Source organism: Haemaphysalis longicornis, unplaced genomic scaffold (assembly GCF_048455015.1).
Source record: "Haemaphysalis longicornis isolate Haplotype H1 unplaced genomic scaffold, Haemaphysalis longicornis Haplotype H1 scaffold_1, whole genome shotgun sequence".
Classification (NCBI taxonomy): Eukaryota; Metazoa; Arthropoda; class Arachnida; order Ixodida; family Ixodidae; genus Haemaphysalis; species Haemaphysalis longicornis.
Window position 1 is genome coordinate 484,200,832 of NW_027526203.1, and position 24,927 is coordinate 484,225,758.

The 24,927-nt window shown below is 47.2% G+C and overlaps 1 protein-coding gene across 1 annotated transcript in view; it reads right to left on the bottom strand.

Moving 5' to 3' along the window:
* LOC144156355 (protein slit-like) overlaps positions 1–24,927 on the bottom strand; it is a 418,661-nt gene that overhangs the window by 265,754 nt on the left and 127,980 nt on the right. Inside the window, 1 exon segment of the mRNA XM_077688358.1 lies at positions 4,670–4,741. Within this exon segment, the coding sequence (XP_077544484.1) occupies positions 4,670–4,741 (72 nt within the window).

A 24,927-nucleotide genomic window follows, 5' to 3' on the forward strand; every position in this document is an offset into this window, starting at 1 on the left:
ATGTTTCAGTTTTCGGATGAACCTTTCACAATATCATTAGTTGTTTCGAAAATACTGTAGCCATCACCTGTAGATCTTTACAAAAGGAAACGTGTTGGTGGCGCCGTCTACTGAGTAGGATTGAAATAAAGGTCACGCGCTGTCACGCACTCTTTTTGCGCGCGCGCGCGTCTGTCTCTGTCTGACTGTCTGTCTGTCTGTCTGTCTCTCTGTGCGTGCGTGCGTGCGTGCGTGCGTGCGCGTGCGCGCGCGTGTGTGTGTGTGTGTGTGTGTGTGTGTGTGTGCGTGTGTGTGTGTGTGCGTGTGTGTGTGTGTGTGTGTGTGTGTGTGTGTGTGTGTGTGTGTGTGTGTGTGTGTGTGTGTGTGTGTATGTCTGTGTGTGTGTGTGTGTGTCTGTGTGTGTAGGTAGCAAGGTTGCTGCAGTTGCCTGCAACTACATGTTTCAGTTTAATTGTCAACTGCTGCCATGTACCAAAGGAGCTGGTGGGCCCGTCAAGCTGCTCTGGCAGCTTTTAAAGACGATAGTCTTTCTTGGGCTACTTAAACCCAGAAATTCTGGGTTAGTCTGTCTGTCTGTCTGTCTGTCTGTCTGTCTGTCTGTCTGTCAGTGTCTGTCTGTCTGTCTGTCTGTCTGTCTGTCTGTCTGTCTGTCTGTCTGTCAGACAGACAGACAGACAGACAGACAGACAGACAGACAGACAGACAGACAGACAGTTGAAATCTCCGCAAAGAATTGTGGGCACGCGCTCCAAAAGATAAACCCCTAGGCAACGAAAGACGTTGTTTGTAGCTGTGACGCGTGCAGGAGCATACGCGTTAATGACTTTAAAGCGGGCACCAGAAAGAGAAAATTTCAAGACTAGCAATCTTCCCTCACTATATGTCGAACTAAAACTGGAGCAACTGATGGTGTGATTGAAGATTAGGACGCCCACCCCACAGCAGTGGTTAGACGCCAAAGAAAAATAAGACAGAATATTAAAGTTCTGCTGAAACGTTCTGACGTCTTCAATTGAAAAAAATTCACAGCATATCCACGGGGTGAATGATGATGAGTGGGCGAAGCTCCTGAGGGGAAATCATCGGTAAAACCGTGACTCTTCAGTGAAAGTTCGCCCACTACATCTGTGTCCGAACGTAACGTCTAGAAAGTCTCGCTTAAACCGCGCGTCGGCACCTTGGGGCTGAGCTCGCCTGATGCGTTTTGCAGACGCCTCACGAGCTCTCACTGCATCGGGGTCTGCCTGCCGATACGCGCGCTTTCTCGCCGCTTCCCGTTCTCTGACGTTTTGGAGATCCTCTTCGCGCCGCAGCCGTGCCGCTTCGCGTACGGCAGGGTCCTCGCGTCGTTGCCGTGACGCTTGGGCCTCTCGTTCTCGAACGCTGGGATCTTGGCGGCGTCGTCGCGCAGCCAGACGACACGCTTCGGCCTCCCGCTCTCGTACGGCAGGATCTTGGCGGCGGCGTCGCGCAGCTTCACGGAGCGCTTCTGCCTCGCGGGCTCGCACATCTGCAGCCTTATCCATCGGGCGACTCCGAGCGCGCGCCAACAGCGAACGGATTTTATTACAACGCTCCCCGCCATCTAGTAAACAATCCAAGAACTAAACTAGAGGTAGCCACGCCATCTAGTAAACAATCCAAGCGCATCTTTTCATCATATACAAGTACCGCCATCTAGTAAACAATCCAAGAACTAAACTAGAGGTAGCCACGCCATCTAGTAAACAATCCAAGAACTAAACTAGAGGTGGCTACATACATACGTCGAGGATGGACAGACCCACGCCCTAAGGAGCTTCGCCCCTAAAAAAAGTTCACTTCTTCGAGGAAGACCAGATCTACAAAATTTTCTCTGGGAAAGTGAATCACCTCTGTTTGTTTGTCACTGTTTTTAAACACTTGGACATCCAGGGTTGATATTCGTAGCATAATTAGAATAAACTGTGACTAGATTCAGCCTCCCGGCCAAAGCAGACATTGCGCAATAGTCTTATATACTCACAGCGAAAAGTAAACGTCCAAGCCCGGTTTATATGTTCATACTTGTCAACTTTGTTGAACAAGACCAAGAAATTACGCAAATATAAGACAGGAAATTAGTACACAAGGGATATTTAGTGTTCATTTATTAAAAAATTTATGGATGCTTGGTTTTTCGATAGCAAATGATATTCTACATCTACTGCAGAAAACTGCCGCCTGCTGTTGCCAGCGCCACTTCCAAGCGGCATATGAAAAATCACGCGACAACAGCAACGAAAGATGATGATGATGATGTCCTCAAAGATTTTGGTACGCACCCACAAGGGGGAATTGGCCAGGGCTAAATCGTTTGTTCCACTAGCTAGGTTCCACGTTCTGCTTGGAACGCACGTAAAGCACGGCCACGCGGTTGTATAAACCTTGAAGTCGGTCGCCTATATTCACGCGCGTCACCGCCGTACTGCAGCGCTGGCATCGAGGAACCCGGCCTGCAGCAGTGGAACGCGGAAAATTCAAATCGCCTTGAGAAAACCCTTGGTGTGTTGATCTTGGGATGAGCGCGACGGTACAGGAACAGCATGAGAGGTGAGCGGGAAAGCAAAAGGGGGCATTTCCTTGGCAAATGTCTACAAAGACTGTCGTCTTTTGACAACATTTGCAACGACAGGAGCAGATACGCGGCCAATTTTTTCCTCAGCCCTTCCCATGTAAAGTGTAACCCCGCTGATACGTCCCCCCGACTTACGACGACCCGCTTTTTACGACGGATCACCGCGGTTCCGGCAAACTCCCCATAGAAACAATGCATTAAAAACCCCGATGATATGACGCCCGGATGAACGTGGTCTTCTTCATACCACGGACCCTCGTGCGGATAAACCGGCGTTTTTCCCATATTTTACACCGCTTCGCCGCCTCGTCCCGACCTTTATTTATTCTGAATCCCCGTTGGACGCCGCTTGATGTGCAAAGGTCCGCATGCGGGCCAGACCACTTGCTGAACCGACGCAAGCAAGCAGGCGGGTACTCGTGAGCGGGAGTTAACCTTCGACGGCCCCACGACGGCACGGAGACCGTGACTTTGAAGCTCCCGTCGAGCCGCCGACGAATGCGAAAACACATGTACGACGCAACCGCACGGCGATTACCGAACACCCGCTTTTTCCGCCCGCTCGATCCAAGTTTCTTCCTTTCAGGACGATCCCTCTCTTTGCATCTCTGCTCTCTGCTTGTCAGTGTCTTTCAAAGCCGCGTTGTCACTCCGCTCCTTCCTTTGCTAAGGTGCCTCGATTCACGCGTGTCCGCCGCAGTAATGGAGACACCCGTACGTTGACGCCGCCGTTTTGGGTCACTCGGTGGCCGCCGCAGCAAGTCACTGTAGCAAGACCGCGCTATTATTCTCGCCTCAACACGGTTTACTCGCGAAGTGTGAATTATTATATTTATTTCGCGTTGCTGGGTTTTGTGGGAATCGAAAACAGCTATGTGTTGAATACTTTGACCCAATGGCGACGGCACGGGACCGTTCAAAAGGTGTCTTGGGAATGCCGTTTTTTTTTTTTTTTCATCTCCACCTCGCAATGTGCCGTTTGTTTCGTAGTTTCACACTCGCTTTTATCCTCTTACTTTGCTCGACCACATTGGCCTTACCTCGCTCGGGCAGGGCGCGGGGCTGGCGGGCAAAAAAAAATCGCCGGACAGCACGGGTGTCGCGTAGCGCGCGGCGCTTAGCCGGTGGGCAAGCTCGGACGCCGTGGAGGGAAGGGGCACAACATAGGCGTTGTTTTTTTTTTTTTTTTTGCTTGGGATTTCAGCTAAAGGTTCGCCAATCACGCGAGAACTCGCTAAATATAGTAGTTAAATAAGTTCTTAGCACATTTGTCGGGTGAGACCGTCTACTAGGTCGGCATTTGCCTGCACCCCGGTAGTACGACCCTCCGGTCATACGACGCTTAATGGCAGTCCCTTGAAAGTCGTATTATCGGGGTTCCACTGTAATAAATGGACAAATAAACTTGATTGTTAGCTTTAAATATATTCTGCGTTCTTTCAATTCAACTAATCAACCTAGAAAAGAAGTGTGGCACGACGTTTCAGAGGGGCGTGTAGTAAATAGGAAGATAAACTGAAAATAATCCCTTCTGCGGGCTGCCGCCGCTAAGGATTGAGTTCTTTGCGTGCTAAAGGTTGAAATCCTCTTTTGGGGATGAGCCGCACATTGTGCCTCGCATACGTACGCCGATATGTTCACCGATAAGCGCACCGCGCGGAGGCGACTTTGCTGTTGTTCAGATAAATTCCACTTGTCCAGTCTTTTACGAGCCCATGTCGAATATCGACTGGGCAGAGTATACGTAACTGTTCACAGGCGCGAGATTAAGTTACGCTTGGCGAGCGCCTCAATTCGCGCCCTCAGGATGACACCGGGCAAAAGGACGACTGATTAACTCCCCAGGGTGTTTAACATAGCGTACGTTCCCTCGTACGACACTAAAACGTGCAGAATACTCACTGTCCAGTAACTTTTGCAGACGGCCGGTTCTGTCATGTCTTCTGAGTTCTTACTAACGTTCCACCTTGAGCAGAGTGTCGAACTGCTAATCGGGCAAGCCGTGCAAATTAGCACTGTTGACTTTGAGACCCTGTATTCACGGCCCCAAAAAGACATACAGGCGGGACTTACAGGCGTTGAAGGTTGGCCATGGTCAGGAAAAGGGAATCCGGTAGGCTCCTCAGTTTGTTGTTGTTCAAGCGCCTGCGAAAGACCAAAAAGGGGTGCTGAAAGCACGATAGGAACACATGTGGCGACTGCAAATACTTGCTTTGGGAATTTAGGGTACTCTGCATGGCGCGTTTTAGCGAGCAGTAGAGATAATTATCGCACATTACAAGACAACAAAAATACACACGAAGAATGCAAGCGCGCTAAAAATAAAAAGGTAATTAAATTTCAATATAAAAAGCGCGTGTGTATTCCCAAGCAAAACACGCTGCGTTTTAAAGCGAAGCTGTCTATGGTTACTTTCGTATAATTTTCTGCTAACGGAGTAGCGTCGACAAGGAATTTTTAAATCTTGCAGCAAAGGTGAATGCTCTGTATCTGTCAGTCTAAAACTGGTATAATGAAGAAAAAAATCCTTCTGAAGTTGGTCCCTAGGACGACTTCATCATTACGCCGAGTTTCATTTGCTTTTCACACGCCGCTTCTCCTGCCTGATAAAACTCCAAACTACTCTTTCCGTCCGGTCCATGTCGAATGGAGAAAAAAAAGGCATGAGCCGCGTTGGTGACGTGCACAGGCCTTGCGGTCCAAGCCTTACGGCCCACGTACCACCATGGCGCTTCTGGAGTAGCTACGTCACACCAGCGGGCAGTCGCTCCCCAGTTCATGGCGCGAGCCATAGACGGGGCGTGTCGGCAAACATCTCGTATCAGCAGAGCGAGCGACAGAGGAGCACAGCATAGTGTAGAAAGAGCCTCCTTCGCAAAGGTGAAAGCATTTACTACTGCACTCATCGGTTGGTAGAAGGGCGACCAGTGGAAGCGTCGAGCCTCAAGTTCGCCAGCGAGGCGCCTTGTGCAAGATCCGCCCATTCATTTTTTTGCTTGCCCACGCATGCGCCCTCACTCTCAGAGCGCCTCGACGTCAGTTCGATACTTGTCGTATCATCAGTCTTGTTATATCAACACTAATCAAGGTCTCTACGCAACTGATCAATTCTGTGCTTCAGATTCCTTGGGCAAGGGACCTGAGATGAGTTTTCTTTTTTATTATCAGCAATCGCTACGACGGCTTTATACGCGAGCGTAAGCGCACCATTTGCGTCTTGAATTAGTTTGTCCTCATAAACCGAGCCTCCAAAACGGAACAAGGGAATCGGACTTTCGGTTGCCATGCAGCCTTGTACCCACTGACCACTTCGCATCCCGTGGCTGCCATTCCTTCGCAGGCGAACACCGGCAGCGTGCAAAGATCGCGCTGTGGCCACTCATCCGACACGCGGCGCAGAAAGCGGGAAGCGATAGCGCACCCCCTCGAAGAAGACGCAAGGGTGCACCTCGTTCTCGGTCACTTATCAACCCAGGGCTCACGCCGGGAATCCGATTAGACGGCCACAGCTCTATCCCGAGAGCAATTCTCCAGCTTACTACAAACTCCGCGCAATTCGCAGAGGAGAGTCAATTCTCTTGGTGGCGCAATTTTCCGGAAAAGTAGGCTTTTGTAGCAACATGTGCCAGACGGCGCAGTTCGGCGCAAACAGCGCACCAGCTCCACCTACCTTGAATTACCCAAAACAATTAAAATTGTGTAATAGTGCTGCATGCAATGGCTTTCATTCCCAAGATGCGTACGACCAAAAACAGCCTCCGTCGTATTTTCCATTGCCATCGCAGAAGGGAAAAAAAACGCTACGTTTTTCGCGCCCAAGCTTTACCTGGGCTCTGAGGAGCGCCGACAGTGGAGAAGTACAGGTCAAACAAATCGCTTAAAACCTTTGTAACCAGGACGTCGAACCGACATCGAACCGGAACCGAAAACCGGAAACAATTATAGCACGGCGGAGAACCGCTCCCGGCACGGTATACCCGGTAGGCGACCGGCGCTACACACTAAACGTTTTTACACCCATTTTGGCAAAAAAGGGTGCAGCATAAGTGAAAAAACGGTGTTGGGAGGCCATTACACCGTTGGGTAAAGGCCATTGGGAGGCCTTTTTCTTGAATCTCAACGCCCTCTTCGTAGCTCTACACCCTTTTTGTGTGAAAAAAGGGTGTTGACCAAATTCAACACCCTTGGTTTTTCGTAGGGTGTTGAAAGGGTAAGGAAAAGGTGTTCAGCTGCTGATTAAGGCTATGCATGCATGTATAACTGCATCGTGAAGTACACGGCATCCCCTCAAAGCCTCCTCCCCACGTCCTGAGAAATGTTCAAAAGCAAAAATATTGTTCGTCTGCAATGATGGCTCCTTTTCATACACGGTGCGCCTCATGGCCCAAGTCTAACTTTAGCACGTGAAACATCAATTTGATATTTTAAAATTAGAAACACTATATTTGTGTGGCGAAAAGGGTATTGACCGACTGCAACACGCTTGGCTTTCTGTAGGGTGTTGAAAGGGTATGAAATAGGTGTTCAGTTAAAAAAAACAGGGGAGCTGGGGTCCACCTAGCTTCTTCCGGTGTTGCTCAGTTTTGCTACGTTTTGCGAGCCTTTGCTAAGTTTTGTTATGTTTTGCGATGTTCTTGCTAGGCTAGGCTAAGTGCTGAGGCCAAGTGTAGCCGGATTTCACGAGGCTGTGCCAGTGTGTCCCCCACACTAACAGCGGATCCAAGGGGGAAACAAGCTAGGTCGACCCCCAGCTACGCTGCTCCTGCAGCCTTGCACCTCTACTGCAAGCTGCGCCATTTTTTTTTTGTCGTTTCCAAATCCCCAAAACTAGTATACGCATGGGCCCCTTGTGCTCACACTCGAATAGGCTCAAAAGCCGGCTTCACTGCTGTAACACCCTATGTGTGGTGGTGCACCTTTTACAGGAGGCGCAGTTCTTTTTCTTGGTATTTTTTCGCCAACGCCACCGAACCTGGCTCAAGCTTAAACAGCTTCACTGGTAATACGCATTATGCCAATTCAAATGGTTTTAAACATCGCTAGGTGCAAAACATTCCCCCGCTTGTAGAAGATGTTCAGTGGACGGTCATGAAATACCTCCAAACTTGCCCGAGGTCTCTCACACCCTTTTTCTGAGTTGGCGGTCTTTTCTTACACCCTTTTGCATGGTTTCCAACACCATAATTTGTAGTTTTACAACCTTGTGGGAAAAAGGGTGTTGAAATAATGAACACCCTTCTTGGTGGGTGTTCATATGATGTGGAAGAGGTGTTTGGTATTAATAAAATTCTATGGCTTATTGAACATAATAACTACCTCGCGATTAAAAAGCTTTTTTTGCAAATCCGCATGCTGATTTGTATATGCTCAAATCAAAATGCATAATTCCAAAATTAGCGCTAAAATATCTGATTTTTGTGACCAGCCCACCAACTCTATCGGATGACATTCCTCTGCTGGCTATAAAAGCAAGAAGAGCAGATGTATTTGTAAGTAAGTATGTACTCGCTTTCCCCGTGCATCCCCTGGATTTTCTTGCTGAATTCATTTGTAGTCTAATTGTTACCTGTGCGTGTTGAATGTATCTGTATGTCATGCTGCGAGCCCGCCGATCCACATTGTCCCGCGTAGCTGCGCTGCCCACACCCTTTGTTAGGGTGTTAAGCAACCTTACACCCTCTTTTAGGGTGTTCACAAGAACACTTTTTTCATTCTTGCACCCTTTTTCAGCCCAAAACACCTTTTACGGGTATGCGCCATGGGAGAAGATTTTTACACCTTTTTTTGCCCCTTTTTACACCCGTAGCAGACCGGTTCTCCGATCTGCTCTAACGCTTTATTAACTCTCTAATCTATAACAACGGGTACCGGTCATAGATTTTCTTTTTCTTTTTCTTTTCTATAGGCGCCTTACAGCGCCCAGAGGGCGACACGGAGCCCGCCACACCCAGCGCCCCCTTCGGCAGATATGCGCAACACTGGGTCGGTACCCGCAAGCCGTTACGTTCCTGGCTGGGCACTGCTCCTCTTTTTGTAGCGCGGATGAAGCATATTAGTTGCCCCTTTTGGGTTTAGAACGAAGTAAGAGATTGTACAGTAATCCTGCCACATATAGTGCAGGTGAATGGAGAAGGATTTATCCAGTTGCATTCGCGTATGGGAAGGCATATAAAGGCTGCATAGGCGTGATGCCCAGAAGAGAAACGCTTGTACAGCCTGTTTGCGGGCAAAACTTTCTCGAGACCACCATGTTTCCCTTCAAAAGAAAACGTAATTGGTATTGTTGAATCCACCAAATAGGAGGCTTTATCAGCAAATATATCAGACGTTGCGCCATGTTTCCACGCGAGGTATTCCATCCATGTGCATTTGCGACTGCAGAACTACTAAATGGACCACGTACATGGGTGTTACATATGGGTCTTTGAACCGAATGTGATGCTCCATACATGTAACAGTATGAAATTCACATTTGTTTGTGTATAGCGAAAGTAAGTGCCCGCTCCGCCAAGAAACTTTTGGGCTTCCACGTGTAGCCGAGTACGCCGGCTGCATAAAAACACGCCCCAAGAAAGAAACTCTTCAGGAGAAGGTTCTCACAAGCAATCCCATTGGGCGAGGAGGGGGAAGCAGAACATCTAAAGGCGTATCGGAATAAATTACGGAATATTCATATTCGGGTATTTTTTTCTCTCCACGCCAACGGGTCCGGCGTGACACCTCTTAGAAAGAAATACTAGTAGCGTATTTATTACCGCCAATACCTTTGCAGCAAAAGTGACGGGAGAAAAATTTAGTTCCCTGAGGACACCCCTCACTGGTCCGGAGTGACCGCAATCACAACAGATGGGATAAATAAAGTTTGTCCTCCTCCTCCTACTCCCCGAGCGCGAAAATTTTGTCTTGCGTTCATATATTTCCAACTTTTATTGCGGAACGTCTTATCTCTATTTTTCTTTGCTTTTGAGTGCCTTAAAAACAATTTCATTGTTTCTTTTGCAAGAAGAGGCGGGGTTTTTATGCTATCCAATAGCTAGCGAAACATTTGAGAACGTTAACGCCTATAAGTGTCCGCCCCTGATGTGTTTATATGTATTTAATACGGCGACATAGCCACGTGAAATATTAGATGAAGCAGAGTAGAACCGCTTGGTGATAACCTACGCTGCTACAACTGTGTTTGGGGGCCCTCTTTGTTACCAAATTTAATGCGCACTTATGTGTATTTACCACCTGCTAACCAGCCTACTAACAAGCTGCTCGTACACCACGGCAGCATGTAATCCGCTCGCTTAGTGTGGGCTTTTCAAGATTCAGTAACTACACTTCGTATGTGAGCAAAAAAAAAGAGAGCAGAAGAATCCGCGGGAGAATGCAAAGCCTTGAACGCACGCTTCCCAGTTGCGTCAACCACGGCTCGGAAGCAAGGCGACAGCATTTTATCGGCGCCCCGTTTTATTTGGAGGCTTCCCCCTACTATAATAAATTTCTGCATGACTTCGTTGCACTATGTAGTAGATATACACGCAAAAAACGTTATGACACACGATTTTGCAAAGTTGTGTTCACGGGCGCTGAAGGCGGTGTGCGCGGCGGGACCGACCCAGAGTTGCGCGAATTTGCCGCGGCTGGCGCTGCGCTCCCTCGGCAAACTTCGCTGTCCGGAGCCTACAGACGGTATTCGTTGAAAAGTTTAGCGGTCAATTTTTTCGCTTGGCAACACTGGAAACGGCCACAGACATGGCCGATGCGCCACGGCCACGGCGCAGCCTGGGCCACTGCGGCCGCACGCCGAAGAAAAAAAAGACACCGGCGTATGTCATCTGCTCCGTTCCAATCCGATTCTAAACTCTGGCGCCAACAGAGATGTTATTAATCGCACTCACAGTGAACTCGACGCAATACTTTGTGTTCGGCGAAGAGTTCGTAACGTGAAACACAGTCATGTGTTTCACAGTCGTGTTTAGCACGGACAAGTGCCGCCATCCCGCGGAGCCCGACGTAACGAACGAGTGACGGCGCACTCACGCGGTTGCAAGGAGGAGAAGAGGGGTGCCTGACCTTCGGGCCGTGCCCACAACGTCGCCTAGCAACAGACGCTTGGCCACAGATATGGCGGCGCACACTTGGTTGCCTGCATGCATTCCACGCCATTGAATACCGAGGATACTGTCACCTTCGTTATCCCCCGCAGACTTTACCCTTCACATCAATCCCAGTACTGTCGGGCCCTATAAACCTTTTCATCCGTTAACCTTTAACGAGAACAGGACATGTTCAGAATATACAGTTGTAACTTCTGATTTTGAATCGTAAGGTCGGCAAATTTGTTCCTAGTAATAATATTCAGGGCCCCTTCGGGAACTGTGTCATCCTTCTTATACTTTGTTCATGAATTATTAGAATTTGGTGAACGGCAAAATGCACGCGTGAATGTAACGGGCGATTTCAACATAGATATGTTGTCTACCTCTGTTGACAAACAAAACCTTCTTGACACTATGCTGTGTTTTGGCTATGAGAACGAAATTCATGTGCCTACTCGCGTGACAGAATTGTCTGAAACCCTTTTTGACTTGTGCTTCCCCAACTGTAAAAATGAAATACGTGCTGGAGTTGTTTATACCTGGTGTTAGTGACCATTTTCCAGTTCTTGCATTCAGAAAGTCGCATAAAACAGAGCGGAAGAAAATCAACCCTACTTATTACCGAAAGATTACCACTGAAAAAATTCAAACTTTTCAGCCATTAGTTACTGCGACAGTTTGGAGTGAAATATTGCAAATCGCAGAACCTGTACATGCGTACGAAACTTTATATTGACAATAACACAGCTGTATGATCAGGCTTTTCCGTTTGTACTGTTCAAAACGAACAAAAAAGCTAGAAAGCCGTGGATAGATGCGTCACTTCTAAAGAGAATAAAAGAAAGGGATAACCTATTTAGCACATTCATTAAAACAAAGCAAATCGACTACTTGCGGCAGTTTAAGCAATTTAGAAATAAGTTAGGCTCTGATATTAATCGGGCACGCATACAATACTATGAACATACGTTTGCAGCTATTCTGAATGACCAGAAAGCAGTTTGGAATACCATAAACGATCTTTTACTTTAATCAAATAAAAAGACCTTCACCGAGATTATGATAGAGGTCGAATCTTGCTCTGGTACATTGCTCGCTGTTACGTTCAACAACCATTTTTTAAAGTCCGGCGCTTGCGAAATCTCCCCTGGCACCGACACAAGCTGCGAACCACACATTACCAAAAGTATTACTAAATCGATTTTTTGGCTCCCACTGATGAATCCTAGATACATTCTTTCATTATGAATTTACCTAACAACTCTGCGGCAGGTGTTAATGGTATAAAAGCAGCGCCATTAAAATCAGCCTCGCAGTATATCAGTGGGCCGCTCACACACATATGTAATTTGATTTTAAGCACCGGAATATTTCCTGATAAGCTAAAGATAGCTAGGGTCTCACTAATTCACAAAGGTGGCAATAAAAATGACTTAAATAATTATAGACATGTATCTGTCATGCCCATATTTTCAAAAATAATAGAACGAGTCTTATACCTTCGAATCTCAACTTTCTGTAGCTAAGAAAATATAATAATAAAACAGCAATGCGGCTTTCAAAAGAAAAAAAAGTACAGAGCAGGCTTCGCTATCTATCAAGGACCAAATAAGAGATAATTTTGAGCAGAGATCTTACACGCTTGGAATATTCCTTGATTTCAAAAAGGCTTTCGATTCGATCAAACATGAAATTCTCCAGATGAAACTAAATCAATACGGCATAAGAGGTGTTTCCCTGAAGTTAATAACCAGTTACCTAACAAATCGTTTTCAATATTGTGACACTCAGCATGCAATATCAAGAATGGATAAAATTAAGTACGGCGTCCCTCAGAGATCTATATTAGACCCACTCTTGTTCATCTTATATATAAACGACATTGTTGATATACCACAAACACCAGACATGATTTTATACGCCGATGATACGAACGTTTTTTTCTTTGGAAAAGATATGGTCAGCTTAGAACAACAAGCAAACAGATGGCTTAAGCACTTATCAATATGGTTAATAGCAAATAAGCTTGAACTGAACCCCAAAAAAACAAAATATGTTATTTTTCGGCCGAAAAATAAAAGTATACCCCGTGACATTCAAGTAAAATTTCGAGGGGGTTTGATTGAACGGGTCACATGCCAAAAGTTTGTTGGTACTACCTTTCATGAAACACTTGACTGGACATATCACATAAACAAAGTTCGCACCGATCTTTCGCGCTCAATTGGTGTAATCGGGAAAATTATATTTTTTTTTAAATTTGTGTAACGAAACAACTATATTACTCTTTAGTATACTCGCGCATTCATTACTGTTTATTAATATGGGGAACGACTACTAAAATAAACAAAGAAAGCATTTGTAAAGTACAGAAGAGAATAGTACGGATAATTGAAGGTGTTCGACCTAGAACGCATTCTATTCCATTCTTTCACAAGCACAACATATTAACGCTTGAGAATATCTTAAACAAAAATTGCCCCCATCTCCCCGCGAGGGAACCCTGGTGTGATGCGGCACATGCATACGCGAAATGAGAGCGTACACGTGTTTTAGCAACTACCACCCAGCTCTTTATTACATTTAAGAATGACGACTTTATGGTCAGTAAAGTGCACAGTGAACGGTTGCCGCAGCAGTGGTCGAATCTTGGTTTCATCGTCGATGTTCGAGAAGAACGAGAGCGAGCGCTGACTGAACCGCCGCGGAGCGATACCCGCTTTATATTCACAGCGCTTGAAGGAGAGGAGACCGCGGGAGAGAGTCGCGCGTGCGCGCACATGCGCACCGGAGCAGCTGTTAACGCAGCGTTAACGCAGCGAAGCGCGCACCAACCAAGCGCGCCAGCTGTCGTTATGCTAATGCGCCGGAGTGAGAGTGTTGCGCACAGCTGTGGGAGAGACGAACGGAGGAGAGTCGCGCATGCGCAGGTGGCGTGCGGACGGACGCCGACGACGCAGGAGGGACATGCCTCAGAGCAAGAGATGCGCCGCATCTAAAAATAGCGATGATCATATATGATGAACTGAAATCTAACACGGCCACATTTCACAATGAATATTCTCAAAGGCAGCATACATACAGCTTTAGACGCACAACATATTGCAGTGAGAGAATACGGACGAACTACGGTACACAAAAGCTAACGTTTATGATCCCTCAACTATTGAATGCACATCCAGCAATTACAACCATACTGCCAGAAATCTGCTAGGTAAATTCGTTTAAAAAGAAAATACACACATATCTTGTGCTGGTTCACCCGGCTTATAGGGGTATTATGTTATGAATGTGTTCGTGCCCGTTTTCCCTCCTTGTTATTGATAAATGAGCGCATTTTCTACATTGAGGGGCATTTGCCAGACATTACACCAGTAATAAACAGTGTTTGGTGCGAACTGTAGTATCAGATGGTTGTCTATGATGTTAATTTCCCGGTAAATGACGCTATCATCAGCAAACAATCGAATGTTGGCTGTAATACTGGAAGGCAGGTCATTTATATCAATAGGAAATAAGATTGGGGCCGCGACGCAACCCTCAGGAACTCCGGATCTGACATGTGTTTATGTTGACAATTTGCCATTGTATTCCACGTATTGTGAACGGTTCGCCAAGTATTTTTTAGATGCGACGCATCTCTTCCTCTGAGGCATGTCCCTCCTGCGTCGGCGTAGTCCGGCGTCCGCACGCCAGCTGCGCGTGCGCGACTCTCCTCCCGCCTTCTCTCCGACAGCTGTGCGCGCAACGCTCTCACTCCGCCTCATTATCATAAAAAACAGCTGCGTGCGCGCGCTTCGCTCGCTTCGCTCCGCTCCCGTCGCGCAAGCGTGCGCATGCGCGACTCTCCTCCGTTGTCTCCTCTCCTTCAGGCGCTGTGAATATAAAGCGGGTATCGCGCTGCGGCGGTTCAGTCAGTGCTCGCTCTCGTTCGACTTCGCGTCACTTTGCTTGACGACTGCGTGCTTGACTTGATTCTTCCGATGAAGACGTGATGGAAGCGACGGTCCCTTCAGCGAGTGGTGTGACACAATCCAATACCAGCGTCACTCCAAACGAACCCCCCGATGCGTCGCATCACACAAGGGTTCCCTCGCGGGAAGATGGGCGTAATTTTTATCCAGTGAATTGTGCCGTCATCGGCGATAACAGATTCAAGTTTTTTAATTAGCTTATTGTGGTGTACCCGATCGAACGCCTTTGAAAGGTCCAAGAAGATTAAGTCAACCTGATTTTGGTTGTCTATGCTTTGTTAGTGTGTTAGTCCTACAAGTTGGGTTAGTGTCGATAGTCCCTGTTGCCAAGGCGATAAGATATGTTCACGTTCTAGGTATGTAGTTATGTGCTTAAGGATAATGTGCCCAAGCAGCTTGCTTGCTGAGCAGGTTAAAGAAATTAGTCTGAAGTTCTACTCGGTGTCATAGCAGCCTACTTTGGCTATGGGACAATTTTGGCCGTGTTGATAATAATTGGTCGAAAATTAAGACCAGATATTTCCCTATCAATACGGTACACCCATTTAAGAAAGCGTTTGGGATATTACCAGGACCATACCTCGGCAAAGTTGGCGCGGCTCACTCAAACTCACTCACAATGTTTTTTTCGAATCACCACTCACTCAAACTCAGACTCAATGCTCAGCAGCACATCTGCGCTCACTCAAACTCACTCACATTGAGCGCAAAACTCAGAACTCACTCGGACTCAAAATGTACTCACAACTCAAAATGTACTCAAACTCAAAATGTAATCAAAACTCAAAATGTACTCAAATTCTAAATGCACTCAAACTCAATATGGACTCAAAACTCTAAATGTACTCAAACTCAAAGTGTACTCAAACTCAAAGTGTACTCAAACTCAAAATGGACTCAAAACTCAAAATGTACTCAAACTCAAAATGGACTCAAAACTCAAAATGGACTCAAAACTCAAAATGTACTCAAATTCAAAGTGAACTCAAAACTCAAAATGTACTCGAAACTCAAAATGTACTCAAACTCAAAATGTACTCAAAACTCAAAATGTACTCAAAACTCAAAATGTACTCAAACTCAAAATGGACACAAAACTCAAAATGAACTCAGAACTCAAAATGGGCTGAGAACTCAAAATGAATTCCGAACTCAAATGGCCTCACAGAGATTGAGACAGTGAGAGTGAGAGTGAGAGTGTGAGAGTGAGTGTGAGAGTGACAGTGTGAGTGAGAGTGTGAGTGAGAGTGAGTATGAGTGTGAGAGTGACAGTGTGAGTGACAGTGTGAGTGTGAGAGTGACAGTGTGAGTGAGAGTGTGAGTGAGAGTGTGAGTGAGAGTGAGAGTGAGAGAGAGTGAGTGTGTGAGTGAGAGTGTGTGACTGAGAGTGAGAGTGAGTGAGTGAGTGAGTGAGTGAGTGAGTGAGTGAGAGTGTGAGTGAGAGTGAGTTGAGTGTGAGTGAGAGTGTGTGTGGGTGTGAGTAAGAGTGTGAGTGAGAGTGAGAGTGAGTGTGTGAGTGAGAGTATGAGTGTGCCTGTGAGTGAGAGTGAGTGTGAGTGAGAGTGAGAATGAGAGTGTGAGTGCGAGTGAGTGTGAGTGAGAGTGAGAGTGAGAGTGTAAGTGAGAGTGCGAGTGAGAGTGTGAGTGAGAGTGCGAGTGTTAGTGTGAAGAATAGTGAGAGTGAGAGTGTGAGTGAGAGTGAGAGTGTGAGTGAGAGTGTGAGTGAGAGTGTGAGTGAGAGTGTGAGTGTGAGTGTGAGAGTGAGAGTGAGGGTGGGAGTGTGAGTGAGAGTGTGAGTGTGAGTGAGAGTATGAGTATGAGTGTGAGTATGAGTGAGAGTGTAAGTGGGAGTGTGAGTGTGAGTGAGAGTGCGAGTGTTAGTGTGAGTAATAGTGAGAGTGTGAGTGTGAGTGAGAGTGTGAGTGAGTGTGAGTGGAGTGAGATTGAGAGTGTGAGTGAGTTGAGTGTAAGTGAGAGTGTGAGTGGAGTGAGAGTGAGAGTGTGAGTGAGTGTGAGTGGGAGTGTGAGTGAGAGTGTGAGTGTGAGTGAGTGAATGTGAGTGAGTGAGTGAGCGTGGGAGTGTGAGTGTGTACCTTTTGCTATATACCTTTTGCTATATCCTCATAATTATAACCCGAAAGCATTTTTACATTTGTCCCACGTGATCCCCCTCGACGAAACCTTTAATCTGATACCCCACACACCCTAGCAGGGTCATATGGAATTCTTACCAGTCAAAAAATATATGACTCTCATGACTGTAACCAGGACGCATTATTTAGGTATCCGACATGATTCCCATTAACTGGAACCTTCAATTTGACGCCCCACATGATTCAGCGGCCTCACCTTGAATTTAACCCAATCTATGACTCATAATGACTATCTTATGATTCAAACTACGAAGCCTTTTTTATTTGTACAACGTGATTCCCCTCGTCAATACTGTAAATTTGATACCCTACACTCCCTAGCGGGGTCACTTCGAATTTTACCCCAATATAAGACTCGCCATGAAAATATAATGGTTATAACCAGGAAGCATTTTTGTATTTCTCCCACGTGATTCCGCTCATCAAGACCATTAATTTGATACCCATCACATCCTGGCGGAATCAATTTGAAATTAAACCAATCAATGACTAACCATGACTATCTCATGATATAGCCCTACCACATTTTTGTCCCACGTGATTTCCCTTATCGGAACCTTTAATTTGATGCCCCGGACACCCAGTGGCATCATTGTAAATTTTAACCTAATTTATGACCCATTTTGACTATGTCATGATAATAATCAGGAAGCACGTGATTACCCTCATCGAGACCTTTAATTTGATACGTCACACGCCCTAGCGTCATGAACTTGAATTTTAACCGAATCTATGACTTACCATGACTACGCCATGATATATCCATAACTCATTTTCGTCCCGAATGATTCCACACATCGAGACCTTGAATTTGATTCCCCACATGCTCTCGCAGCGTCATTCTGAATTTTAACCCAATCTATGACTCATTATGACTGCCTGATGACATCGATCAGGAAGCATTTTTTTATTTACCCCCCATGATTCCGTTCATCCGGACCTTTCATTTGATACCTTACACGCCTTAGCCTCATCAGTTTCACTTTTCACCCAATCTAATGTGGTCATTATTCTGTTTTAAGGGGCGCTGCCCAGTCAATTTAGCTAATTCATTTGAAACAGCAGAAAGGACAGCCCCCGCCCCCATTTCCCCCCGGCTCTCACCTCTTCCTTTGTGACCCCTAGTATATCAAGCCGTTAACAGTAGCAGGCGAACAACCAGCACGCCAGCGCCGCCGTGTGCTTTCCCACCACCCTTTCCCACGCTCTTAGTGGATCCGTCAGGAGGAAAAGTTAAGACAACCCTTTTTATGACCTCACCAGTCAATTATCACTCACGTGCCCAGCCGCGAAAATTAAGTATACAGCAAGTGCTTATGGCCATGAAAATTCAACAAGAAACTAAGAAAAATCAGACACCCCCTCCCTCCCAACCGATCATGCAGATCGCGATTGGTGCCGTACCCGCAGGTAACCTGAATTCCGAGCCCACAGTGACGCATGAAACTTAACAGTCAACCATAGCTGCCTGCTAGGCTACATGTACTCAAACTCAAAATGGACTCAAAACTCCTATGTACTCAGAACTCAAAATGCACTCAAAACTCAATATGTAATCAAACTCAAAATGTACTCAAACTCAAAATGTACTCAGAACTCAAAATGGACTCAAAGTCAAAATGGACTCAAAGTCAAAATGTACTCAGAACTCAAAATGGACTCATACTCAGAACTCAAAATGGACTCAAACTCAAAATGGATTCAAACTCAAAATGTACTCAGAATTCAAAATGTACTCACAACTCAAAATGGACTCAAACTCAAAGTGTACTCAGAACTCAAAATGGACTCAAACTCAAAATGTACTCAGAACTCAAAATGGACTCAAAATGCACTCAGAACTCAAAATGGACTCAAACTCAAAATGTACTCAGAACTCAAAATGGACTCAGAATTCACAAGTTCTCAGGCGTACTCAAACTCAATCGGACTCAAACTCAGTCGGGATCACTCGGCTCAAACTAAACTCACCATGCCACACTAGCCTCGCGCTCACTCATACTCAAACTCACGCGTGAGTTTGAGTCCAAATGAGTCTGAGTGAGTGGACTCATGAGTGAGTTCGCCGACCTCTGGCCAGGACAGTTACTCTTTTTTGTGTCAAGGTTCAGCAACAGCTTTAACACTCCTGCTTCAGTTATAGATAATGGATCTAAATGGTGTTGATTTTGCTTATCTATGTGTGGCATATTATTGTCGTCCACAGTGAAGACGGATTTAAAGCAATCATTTAGCGAGCCAGCAGTGACAGAATCTTTGCCTTGGGTTTTTACCTTTTTTTTTCGGCTTTTTTTGAGCTTAAGTAATCCCAAAACTTACAATGGGAGATTTTTAGAAAGCCTGGGAGTACTTGGCAGAAGTAATCCTTTTTAGCTACCTTTTACTTTCGAATCCAAGTCGTTAAGGGCGTCAGCAAGTTTGTTTCCAGCCGATGCTTCCGACTTTGCTTTCAAAGATTTTCTAAATCGTTTTACTTCACGTTTAGCATGTGTCGCGTGTTATCCATGGATTATGTTTTCAGCTTTTTTTAACTTTATGCGGAACGTAGTTATCTATGCAGTGGAAAATCATTTCTCTAAATTTCTCCCATAGCGTTTCGGCATCACTAACGCTGTCGGTTGAAAGTTCTTCCACGCACCAACGCATTTACAGTCGACGCACGGAGGTAACGTGAAGCAGAATATGCAGGTGCTGCGGAACTCCCATCCACGGGCAATTCTTCGCTTTGTACGCCGTTGGCTGTACAGTTAAAGTCACTTGGAGTTGCACAGCCACCATTTGCCTGTCGCACGTGAGAGTCGCGCTCGTCGCTTTTTAAGAACTATTGTGATTTGTTCTTAGGTGATTCACATGGGCCTCCGTGCTTCGGTGAGTCGCTGGTGATGTTCCGACGCACTTGGCCCTCCCGCAGTGTTGCCGCCGGCAGTTCTTCCCCGTCACCAACATGCTCCGCCAGGACCTTTTCGAAGTAAGACGCGAGTTTCGTTCGTTTGGATGTTGCAGCGCGCCGTTTTGTGTTGCTACCACAAGTAGCATGCAACGAGGGCAAGCGCCCAGTCAGAGCGAACTTTTGCAACTACCCCCGTACACAGACGACTCGAGCCGCGGGGTGCGCGTGCGCTTGCGCCGTTCAAAGTTCCCTTTCACGCGCTCTGCCCGCCGCGGCGCGGCTTCCATTACTCCAGCGGGCGCTGCTGTGAAGAAACACAACACCCCTCCACGCAGACATGGTCGAAGAAAATTGGTGAGCCGCGCCTGGCTTCCAAGGCGGGCACCCGCGGGCAACGGAAAGAGGGTGGTGTAGGGCACCCTCATGAAAGGGCAGGCCGACGTTACAGTCACTGGAGAGGCAGTCATGGGTCGACAGGAGTCCTCGCAGTATATATTTTCGGATCACTGAAAACGTTTAAGCCCGAAAATATTTGGGGAGGAGGGGGTTAGCATGGTAAGTGATAGCGTGGTAATCATTGCGGGTGACTCTAACATGAAGAGGAGCAGCGCTGCCATAGTGTAAAGGGTAAAGGGGTATAAGCATGTGAAGGTGGGGTGTTTCTCTGGTCAAACGATGCAGACGGTGATGACTGGAGCGAAGGGGCAGCTGGCCTTGTCTAGTAAAGCTAGAAACCTTGTGGTGATTGCCGCGGGGCTTAACGATGTTCTAAAGGGAGAGGAGGGAAAAGGGAGAGGAGGGAAAGAAAGTGAAGGGGGTAAAGGACCTGCGGCGACGGCCCCAAATGTGCTCATTGCAGTCTGCACCGTGCCGGAGGTGATGAAGCAGGGCGTGCACACCGAGCGGGCAGTACTCGCTGCTAACAGCGAGATCGTGAGGTGCGGCAGGGAACTTGGGCTTGAAGTGATAGACGGGAACAGGGTAGTGGGCAACATCGGACATAGGCAAGCTTTTCAGTGGGACGGGATTCACTTCAGCCCCAAGCTAGGAAACAAGGCGCTTAGGTGGGAGAGCGGTAGTTTTTTTAGGGGGCCCCGCGCTGCTAAGGAAAGCAAACTAGGAGACAAAGGGGAAGCAAGGGACACATGCACACTCAACGCTGGGAGGCAGCCAGGCCTAGAGCTAAACGGAGAACCTACAGACGTAACTGAGAACGTTGACAGAAGCGATTTAAGTGGAAACAATGGAGCAAACAATTTTGTAAAAGACAAAAATAGACCCTGTAAGCGGAAAGGGAAAAGCAAATGCAATAAATATTTAACCAGCTATATTAATATGCAGGGAGGCAGAAAGCCTGATAAGTGGGTGGAAATTCAACAGCAACTTGAACGGGAAGGAATAGACGTGTACGCTAATTTAGCCGAAACTCCCCTCCGAGACCTAGAAGCCCCACCTGTCATAGACAATTATGTCTGGGAAGGTTGCAACAGGACCACAGGAATGAAGACAGGGGGAGGTGTTGGCATGCTCATTAAACAAGGCACCGACTGGCAGAGAGTGCATGAAAGCTGTAAAGAGCATCTATGGGTTAGAGTCACCATAGAGGGGAAAAAAACATGGTTAGGAGTGGTGTATCTGTGGACCAGAAGTAGTGCTAGGGACGAAAATGAGGAGAAGAGATATATGTTTGAGAAGACATATAAACGAGTTCAAAGATTCGGGCGAAATAATCATAGTTGGAGATATGAATGCCCATATACGTAGAAGGTTTGGATGGATACACAGACCACAACGGTTCTCTAGATCTATGTCAGGAAAACCGGCTTGTAATAGTAAACACGGAAAGCAAATGTGACGGAAAAATAACGTGGAAAAACGGTAACAGACAGTCCAGCATATAGACTACAGTTTAGTATCCGAGACAGTATACGGAAGGCAGCGGGAAATGAGGATAGATGAAAATGGAACAGACAGCTGAGGAAGCGACCACAAGCGGCTTAGCTTGCACTTTGGAGGCGTAACCCCGACAAATGTAGAAATAGGTACAATAGGAGGAACTAATTTGAACAATGAGCAGTTAAAGATCATCGCTGATAGATTGGAAGATGAAATCAATAAATACCCAGACAAAAATTAGGATTACGACGAAATGATTGCGTTCATAAAGGGTAAGATGAAGTGTCAGCACACTTCAATCGTCATCATCATCAGACCCTAGATGAAAGTTTGGCGAAAGGCGCGAGGTCCGCCGCGGCGACGCGCTACGAGGCAACGCGAGAGTATATCGCGCGCCTTCGTGCGCTCGCTGATGCGGCGATCACTTCCTGAGACGCAGCAGGTATATGCGCAGTCACCTCCTTGGCAGTAATCCAGTAGTTCGCCTTGCGCACAAACTTCGCATTAAAGGGACCCTGCCGTACTTTCCATCGACTACTCGGAATGTATTTCGGGGTAAAGTCGATTGTACCAGAAATCTCATTCCGCAAGAATCATGAAAATCCGTTTGCTACCACCGAAACTACGCGCGAAGAGAAATCGCGCATAATCGTTTCGTCTCAACTCGATCGCGGGCAGCGTGACGAAACCTGCGCGCTCTCTCCCGGAAAGGGGGCCGGCTCGTGGCGTGCTCTTCTGCGGCCTTCGATGCATGATAGGCCGGGGAGTTTTCGCCTCTTCTCCGCAACGTGGAGGGGTCTATTTCCGGTCTGGTCCAACGCAAGCAAGCGCTCAGGCTGGTAGGGCGTTTTTGAAGCAATAAACGTTTGCCGTCGAGTGTTCTGGTTGAAAGGAAGGTATTGAGTTCATCCCTCACACTCCGCGCGCACTCAAAAGACAAAAGAAACGCTAATCGACCAGATTAAGGGGAAATCCCCAAGGTGGAGTAATTCGGACCACAAAAGAAACAGCAAAACTGTTCGTACAGGATCAGGCATAGAAGAGGTTAATGCACATCGCCGAATGCGACGGATCGTCACAGGAACTGCGAGAAATAAGTGGGCAAGTCGACCAGCGACAGCCAATAGGACAGCCACGGCACAAATGACGTCATTTCGGCGGCGCCAGTGGTGCATAATGAGAGAAACTGAAGAGAGCGCGGCTGGTTTTTCCGCGTCTTTCAGGGCGATTTGCGCGCTCACCGCTTTACTTGCACGTATAATATGTGGCTCAGGTATTCCCGCCAATGAAATCTAAACGTCGCGAAGGTTTATTTGCACTGCTCAAAGAGTGTTTCATGGTCCCTTTAAGGAGTATAGTAATCTTCAGCGAAGTGTGTTTGTACGGCAGACTTGCTTTTCGCACTACACCCGATCCCTGCGCACACTGGCACTGCAACACCGTGCCCTTACTCAGCCGACAGACACAGCGAGCAAATACTGGAGCCGGCCCACCGGACGCCATGGCCATGCGGCCACCTACCCATGCGCCCGTAAAAACTATGTTATAAAGCGTATAAAATATGTAATGTAACAATACATCTGGCGCACATTCACCTACTATTACAACACCGACTTATAATGCAGTATCTATCAATACGAAGCTATAGACAGTATATGTCTACAGCGCCGTACACCTATATGCAATAAAATATATTGAGAAGATGTGGAAACCCACTCACGAACACAGGAACGGACACCCGTATACATAATGTGGTCAGTAGCAGCCGTAGTAGCAGCCGCACGCTAGCTTTTCGCCTAGCCTTAAAAAAGCAACCATGCAAACGACTGTTTACTCCCACTTCGTGCATTATTCCCGTGGACCCAACAGTTTCCGCAAGGGGACGGGAGGCCAAGATAACATGTGAAGCTTGAAACCAAGCACTCAGAAGACGCAATTTGCAAGATAGTAATTTTCGAGTCAATATAGCCGCGTCAGGGTCACTATTCAAGAGTTTCAACGAGATAATAGTGATCTTTGAAGTTACTTACGTGTAGCATTGTTACTGTCCTGGTATAGGGTGAGCAACAATCAAACAAAAATGCCTGCAACAGATAAAGCATACCTTTACATATATATATTTTTTTTTTCATTTCAACTACACTAATAAGCTCCCCGATGTTTTATAAATTACCAAGCGACAAAAGCATTTCCTGCTGACACTTGCAAATTTCAGTATTGATGCTTTTTAACAGACATTGCCGACCGGTCGGCAATAACCGTCTTGATGCTTTTGTCGCCCAAACTGGAGAAAGCCGAAATTAATGCAGATAAATTAATTTCCACTCTTTACGGTTTGTTAGACCAATAACTGCAAAAGCTTATGGCGTCGCATGCAAAGCTGTCAACGGAAAGAAGATCAACGAACGTGCTTGTGCATTTGAGGAACTTTTTGTAGCCAACGCTACGTTACTCGTAATTTGACATGGCTTACTCTGCGCCACAAAAAGAAGAGATGCGAGAAATCCTGGCTTCATTCATTTCTAAGCTGGGAAGCAACGATAGAAAACTGGTCACAAGTTAATTGGCTGTGTAAACGGCCGTTCTTTTTTCTTTTTCTTTTTTTTTTTTCCGAACCCACCGTAAATATCAAACATACCCCTTCTGCTAGTACCTGAGCAAATTCAGGGATTCATAAAAGAACCAATAGGCGAGTGCGACGGGCTGGAGCCAAAAGATCTGAGACAGCCTGCGCCGAATAAGGTACCCGAGCGTTTCTGCCTCAACCCAAGGAACGGCTGCCGGGAATGGACCAGCTGGTGCCGCACAAGAGGCCTCGGGCACGAATCTCGCTGCGACGAGTGGCCTGCAGAACACAGCGAGACGTCCGCTGCTGGGCCCCACGTCGAACGGGGCACAGGTGGATTATCCCAGCAGCCGGGCGGCGCGCAGATGGTGAGGCCACCAGCACTTGCGGTGCGAGAGGGGGCGTGCACATGGGCGCGTTTAACTCGCCGGCGTGGGCGCCCGTTGCCCGGCAACGAGGAGGTGCCGCCGCCGCCGCCGCCGCCGCTGCCCACGCGCTCATCGCCGGCGGTCGGGGGCGAACGGCCGATGCGTTAACGAGGAGAGCGCGCGCATCACAGCCGGCCACTTACGGCCAATTCCGGATGGATCTGAATGCGCAGCCTCCCATCTTTATCGCCGCTACAGAAGCGGCGCTGATAGAAGGAGAGGCTTATTTTCGTTGCCGCCGTTCTGTGTGCGAGAGTTCCCTCTCGGCACGACGGACAGGCGTCGGAAACACCTTCGGTGGCCAAGCGTGAGCGCGGCCCGTTTTCTAAATGCTCAC